Here is a 7,026-nt window from a genome sequence, read left to right as displayed (position 1 = left end):
GCCCACCGAGTTCAGCTAGGTTCTCTGGGCCCAGAGTGCCCCAAAGGTCCGGCGAGAGATTCTGGACTCAAAGGATGGGCAGAATTCAGTTAGGAACTCTAGGCCCAAACCACATTCCAAGTCTAGCCAGAGCCTCTGTGGGAAATTTTTCCCTGTCTGATTTTCCTAGGGCTAAGAAATAAAGAGAAAACATACTTTGAGGAGAAATATCAGATTTCTAAATATTACTTCTAGACCACTGTTAAGATTTAAAGGGAGGGTGTGGAGACCCATGCCTTTAATCCCAGCACTAGGAAGATAGATGCAGGTGGATCTCTGTGAATTCAAGGCAAGCCTGGTGTGCAAAGTGAATCCAAGAAAGCCAAGGCTACACAGAAATATCCAATCTCAAAAAAAAAAAAGAAAAGAAAAGAAAAAAAAAGAAAAGAAAGAAAGAAAGAAAAACAAACAAACAAACAAACAAACAAAAAGGATTGAGGGCCAGTGGTGATCAGCTGGACATCTTTGGAACTTTGTCAAGCCAAAACCTCAACAGCAGTTCTAGATGTCTAGAGATCATATTGGACAGTCAGAAATCTCTAGAACTTTGTCAAACCAAGCAAAGCCTCAACGTCTTATCCTCATGTCACTGACAGATCTGTATTCATGACATAAAAAATAAAAGACCAACAAAGAATGTGAAGTAATAGAATTTTTTGGTAAAAAAAAAGAATTGCTGTTCAAGTACATTGAATGAAAGATGCCTTACAGCCAGGCGTGGTGGCACACACCTTTCATTCCAGCACTCTGTATGCAGAGGCAGGCAGATCTTTGTGAGTTTAAGGCCAGCCTGGTCCACGAAGTGAATTCAGGAATGCCAAGGCTAACATAGAGAGACCCTGTCTCCACAAACCAAAGCAAACCAAACCAACAAATCGTCACTACAATGTGTTCCATAGCAAAAACCCCAAAGAAAAACTTTACAAAAGGCAGTTATAACAGGTGCCAGCACTTTACTTTTATTCTTTTTTTAAAAAAATTCATTCACATTACATCTCCACCATTATCCCATCCCTTGTATCCTCCCATTCCTCCCTCCCTCCTACTTTTGCCCTACTCCACTCCCCTATAAATGTAACTGAGGGGAACCTGCTCCCCCTGTATATCCTCATAGGGTATCAAGTCTGTCTTTGGTGGCCTGTGATCCTTCTGCTGAGCGCCACCCGGCCTCACAATCAAGGAGAGGTAGTCAAATATGGGGCACCAGAGCTCATGTGAGATTCAGTCCCCACTTTCCACTCGACTGTGGAGAATGTCCTGTCAATTGGGGATATCTGTGTCAGGATTGGGTGTTAATTGCAGGTATAATCCGTGGCTGGTGTCATAGTTTGAGCAGGATCCCTGGGCCCAGATCTGCCCTTCATAATAATCTTCTTGTAAGTTTCTAGGACCCTCTGTACTTTATTGACTAAATGGAAATCCTGAGTGGTGAGTTAGACTCTACTCTTCTCAGAGTCCATGAGTTCCAGTAGAGGGCACTGCACTCCTCCCCCAGGAATCTAGAAGCTTTAAAGTATTTTGCTTGTTCTAGGACCCTTGGCAGTTTCTTCTACATGCAAACTATCTGAGCCTCAGAGTCTCACCAACGGCAGAGGAGGACACAAAGACAGGGTAGATCCCCACTTGGAGGGTGAACCATTTTGTCCTGCCTCGGGTGCAAATCCAAATCACTCGTTCCAAGGGCCTCATGTTCAAGGAGCGTCCACAGGACTCAGGATCCAGGAGTGGAGTGAGCTTTAGTTAGCAACCAGAAGCCTCCACCCTTGCTTGCTGTTCTTCTTCTTCTTAGACCTTTGCCTCCCTCCCTGACTGCAGCGTTGCCCAGTGTTCATAGGGCCCCCAAGCATTCAAGAGCTTGGCAGAACTGGGACATGGGAAATTATCCTTGTCAAGAGAATTCCTGCCCAAGTCCCCTCTGTGTCTGGACTGGTGAATTATAACTGCATTGGCTGGAAGAGTAGGATGAGGTCTCCCGAGGGTCGGCACAGGATTGAGATGGTTGCATTCCTGAAGTGCTTCCTGTTGGTCTAAGCAGGGTTCTTTGGTCGCTGAATTCTCTGTGAGGCCCTGTTCCTCTCCCGCAGGGCCAATATTGAGTTTTCTCTGGCAGGCTTTCTTAACCTGTGATTTAGGGCAGAGAGTCTGGTTGACTCTGCGTCCAGGTTCCTTGACACTGTCCCTTTTGAGATCAGTCCTCTGGACATAGAAGAGCAGGTAGGCAGGCTCACTGAGGACGGAAGCCACATCACACAGGGTGACCCTAGAATCATCCATCTTATACCACTTCCCGTTGCCAGCTTTGACACAACAGAAGTAATGTCCACTGAGGCAAGTCACACCATCATGGACCAGCACGGCATAGAGGGTGTACACCAATGGTCCCCTATTAGGTGGAGACATGTATGGCCGCAGGTCAAGGGACTCGGGGTAGCTCACTTTCCTGTCTACTTTGTCACCCATGAAGCCTGAGAAGCGATTTAACGCAAGCAGAAGAACCTTCGGGGCTGTTTGAACTGTCAGGGTCTTGGAAGCTGGCATTTTCTCCCGACAACTACCACAAGAGTAGGCATTTTCTCCACAGAGCTCTTCCGCTTTCACTAACTCCTCCAAGGCTTGGGTGACACTCTGAGCTGTGCAGATGTCCAGGGGGATATCCAGGAAAGGCTCCAAGGAGTCTGAGGTGGCCTGGCAGTGCAGACACTTGATCTGAGATCTCCACAAACCTCCAAATATCTCCAGAATTGGGGTGCTGACCTGAGAGTGGGGCTCCGAGCACAGGCTCCCTCGAAGGCAGGCTTCATCCATGGCATTCAGGGTGAACATGAGGAACTCGTGGGCGTCTTCCTGCATGTACTTGTGGAAGGCGGCAGTCAACTCCTGCGAGGGCTGCATGACATCCCCGGAGTGGAGGAAACTCTGGGCCACATGAGCTTCCATAGCACACATCCTGCAGCCTTCCTGGTGAAGACAGCTCTGAGAGTGCTCCTTCGACAGCATGTAGGTGGCCAGCGGTGGCGTGTGCGTCAGGCACTGCAGCGCTGCATTCAGGTAGCAGCTGTTGCCAATGTTCTTGAGCCCGGCTCCCACGCCATGGAACTTCTCCCTCTTCGGACTGTGCTTCCCACTGGCACCCAGCATGGCCGCCACTTGAGCTTTCTTCTGGTGTAGGCCAACAGCGGCAGGTGAAAACACGACTGGCTCTGCTTTTAGAACAAGAACACAAAGGGAATTTAAAGTTAACAGCACTCATGGGGGACATGCCGAGGAGAACAAATATTTTATAGGCTAGCCTGACTCCATGGCAGGCTTCAGTTCTCTGCTTTGCCTGACTAGGTCTGAGTTTCTGTTTCTCAGACTTCAGGAAAACATCTCCTGGAAAAACCACAGCTCTAGGGCAACAGGCAATTAGCTTTCAGGTAAGGTTGTTGGGACCAATTAGAAAGGCTCTCTCTGTCTACAGGTGGGGCTCTCATGCTCTCTGTCAGTATTTAAACGTTAAGGGGACCTACTGAGAAGGACAGTAAGATGTTCTGCCATCTAGGCACTCAACAACTACTGATTCTAGGACGGCGTGGGTCCTTGAGAAAACTTGTGCAGGGGTCACTAGTGGGTCCTGAGAATGATTTTTGATCTTGTCCCCATGTCTGGAAAGTGATTAAAGATGTTCTTACCAATAAACTCAGGGCTGCAGTATTGACTGCCAGTCCCCTTAAACCTTTTCTCCTTTTTTCTCAGTAATCCGTTTTGTCCTCTCTGACTTTTTTCTAATCCTCACTTCCCAACTCATGGACTGTTAGAGTTTGCCGGCATGGCCTGGCCATCAGGTGAACAAAAAGTATGTGTATATTCTTTTATGCCCTTGCTGTTCCAAGAAAAGAACACAGCTTGCCCTATCCAATCAAAGTAAAGGTCAGTCATGAGTAGAAGGCACACTTTTTTTTTCCTTTTTTTTTATTATTAATTTATTCTTGTTACATAGAAGGCACACCTTAATGACTACAAAATACCTATTTTACAATAGACAGAGTTGACAGTAGGAAGAGTCCCAAAACAAGTACCCAATCCTCAATTGCCTTGTAACTCAGATTTGCTTCTAACCAATCAGTTTTAAAGTCATTACAAGACCCTTTGACTATAAATTAAGCCTGAAAACCTCATTTTAATGTTTCCATTTTGGAAAAGGTGGTGGTCCTTGCATACTGGAATCTCTGGAGAAGAAACACTCCTCGCTTTTACAACTGCCTGAGTCTGGGGTTTGTCGTCAGCAGCTCATCAGAACCCTTAAGTCCATCCAGTGAGACTTACCTTCCGAGAACAGCTGAGCAGCCTCCATGTCACCAGAAGCCTCTTCCAAGTACTGGGCTGGAGTCCTCTAAGGGAGCAGAAGGTTGTCTTTCTCTGCTGAACCTGCCTGCAAGTGAATACTGGTCCTGAATGCTCAGTCTTATATCTAATTCTGTGGCCACGCCCACTAACCCATGCCAGAACAGCCACACCCTACAATCCTTGAATTGAATCAGGCATTGTAGGTGTGGCTTCTAGATAGCCTCTCTGAAATCTGATCTCTTTGGAGGCCATTTTCCATGATACAGCTCCATTTGCCGAGGCGTGTATTGTAATTTTGAAAATTAATTTATTTTCTTATTTAAAAAAACAATGTATTCAGATTACATCCCAATTGCTATTTCTAGGTGTCTTAAGGGTTGGTTTTCCTTGTAACAACAGTATAAAACCAAATAAAGAAAGGATGAGTGCATGGTGGCACACGCTTTAATCCCAGCACTGTGCAGCAGAGGCAGGCAGAGCACTGTGAGTTTGCGGCCAGCCTGATCTACAATGTGAAGTTAGGACAGCCAACACTACACAGAGAAACCCTGTCTTGACAAACCAAAATCAATCCAAACCAAACCAACAAATTATCCCTACAATGCGTTCTATAGAACAAACCCCAAAGAACAACTTTGCAGAAAGCAGTTATAAAAGGTACATTGGTCAGCACTTAATTTTTTTCCTTTTTTTAAAATTTAATTCATTCATATTACGTCTCAATAGTTATCCCATCCCTTATATCCTCCCTTTCCTCCCCTCTTCCCTGTTTCCCCCTCCCCCCATTATCCTCCCCTATTACTTTGGCTGAGAGGGACCTCCTCCCCCTGTATAGGCTCATATACACACAGAGAAACCCTGTCTGGAAAAACAAAACAATACAACAACAACAACAACAACAACAACAACAAAAACAACCAAACCAAAAAAGAAAATGAAAAAAGAAAAGGAAAAGAAAAGAAAAGAAAAACAGACCACAGCAGATTGGCTACAAGTTAACTTTCTAGGGTCCTTTTATAGTGAAAAATCTGGGGTTCCAGAAGAAATTTTGACAACATCAGTGGTTGGCACTGAAGTCCAAAAGCATATAGCAGTTATTTTCCAGAACATCCTTTGGTTTTGAGAAGATGTAGGTCAAGGTATAGTCATGATGTGGACCAAGTTGAATTCCATGAGGTTCAAGGTAAGATCAAGGCAACTTCTAAGAAATAGAAACTTACCTTTACAGCAAACAAACAAACAAAAAAGTGATTTTCACCTTGTTACAAGATGGCTTCGGGTGTCAAAATGGAGTCAGATTTCCATTCAAGTTTTAGGCAGGACTTCAGATTAGGGAGCATGGGACACAACTTTGTTTTGAAGTAGCTTTCAGAATGCAGGGGCTGGGAAAATGACCTGAGGCAACATTCCTTTTAGGACCATAGGCTTTTTTCCTAACATTCTTGGGGACTTGTTACAGGATCTTTGATCCCACTGAGATCCCTGGGCTTGATTGTAAATCCCTGTTCTTGTGGTTTAGCCCTAACACACCTTTAATCCAAGAATTTTCTATTTATTGTAAACAAGGGATTAAGGTGTGTTTCAACCACCCTTACACACACCTTTAATCCAAGAGCAATTTGGCCACAGGATTTAACAGAATTAACCCGGGGTTAAGAGTCAGAGCAAGAAACCAGCTGACCCTGATTAAGGAGCAGGAGAGACTCTTAGTTGAGGAGTATTGAAGACAAGTTGTTCAAATATCCAAACCTGTGGGAACATTTCTCATTCAAACCCTCACCAATAACAAAGATATCTGTAACTGTTGCTTCTCTGAAATATCACACAGCAGAGATATGCTAGAATGACACAAAGTTAAGAAAAAGGGCATTGAAATAGGAAAGAAACATTCTCATTTTTCACAGACAATCGGATGTACATCCAGGTAATCCCAAGTAGGGACACTAAATACTTCATATATCTCACTTAGTTGTATATTGGAGTTAAGTTTTAAAATAATTTAATGTCAATGCTACGTGTAGTACACTAAAAAATTTAAATTGCATAGAAAGTGGTAGTCTATTGTGTATTTAGTAATGATTACTCCCTCAGGAGTTATAGACTCTGATGAAAGACAAATACTGTTTATTAGATAATTCCCAGTGGTCCAGTTCCCAGAAGCTCAGCTTATTCTAGGCAAGAGGACCCCAGAAAGAGGCTGGAGTAGCCATTCTGATATCTAATAAAGTAGACTTTCAACCAAAACTAATCAAATAGATGTGGAAGGATACTTTATACTAATTAAAGGAAAAATACACTAAGATGATATCTCAATGCTGAATATCTATGCCCCAAATACAAAAGCACCTATCTTCATAAAAGAAATATTAGTAAAGCTTAAATCAAACATTGAACCCCACACTTTAATGTTGGGAAACATCAACACCCCACTCTCACTAATAGATAGATAATCGTGTGGGAAATAAATGAGAAACAATGGAACTAACAGGCATCATGAATCAAATGGACCTAAGTAATACAGACAGAACTTTTCACCCAAACACGAAAGAATTACCTACTTCACAGCGCCTATTGGAACTTTCTCCAAATTGGGCCATATACTTGGTCACAAAGCAAACCTTTACAGATACAAAAAGATCGAAATAACCCCTTGCATCCTAT

General features: G+C 43.8%; 1 protein-coding gene across 2 annotated transcripts; it reads right to left on the bottom strand.

Moving 5' to 3' along the window:
* Positions 1-972: 972 nt before the first annotated feature.
* On the bottom strand, positions 973-4,648 carry LOC311580737 (ubiquitin carboxyl-terminal hydrolase 17-like protein B). Of its 2 annotated transcripts, none has more exons than XM_084752408.1 (2): positions 4,345-4,648; positions 973-3,239 (listed from the first exon to the last, which is right to left on the bottom strand). In XM_084752408.1, the coding sequence occupies exons 1-2, from the start codon at positions 4,370-4,372 to the stop codon at positions 1,825-1,827; spliced, it is 1,443 nt and encodes a 480-aa protein (XP_084608534.1). In that variant the 5' UTR covers positions 4,373-4,648; the 3' UTR covers positions 973-1,824. The 2 variants fall into 2 exon arrangements, with proteins under 2 accessions (XP_084608534.1, XP_084608533.1); XM_084752407.1 differs by having other exon boundaries at positions 973-3,242; positions 4,345-4,646.
* Positions 4,649-7,026: the final 2,378 nt, after the last annotated feature.

The sequence above is a fragment of the Acomys minous genome (assembly GCF_964271855.1).
Source record: "Acomys minous genome assembly, chromosome: 2".
NCBI classification, from domain to species: Eukaryota; Metazoa; Chordata; class Mammalia; order Rodentia; family Muridae; genus Acomys; species Acomys minous.
This window is presented reverse-complemented; position numbering and strand designations above follow the sequence as displayed.

Bases quoted from the DNA above. Each gene is read 5' to 3' on its own strand.
- LOC311580737 (XM_084752407.1), bottom strand. From the start codon at position 4,372: ATGGAGGCTGCTCAGCTGTTCTCGGAAG. The intron at 3,243-4,344 runs GTAAGTCTCACT...TTGTTCTAAAAG, and splicing joins TGCTCAGCTGTTCTCGGAAG to CAGAGCCAGTCGTGTTTTCA.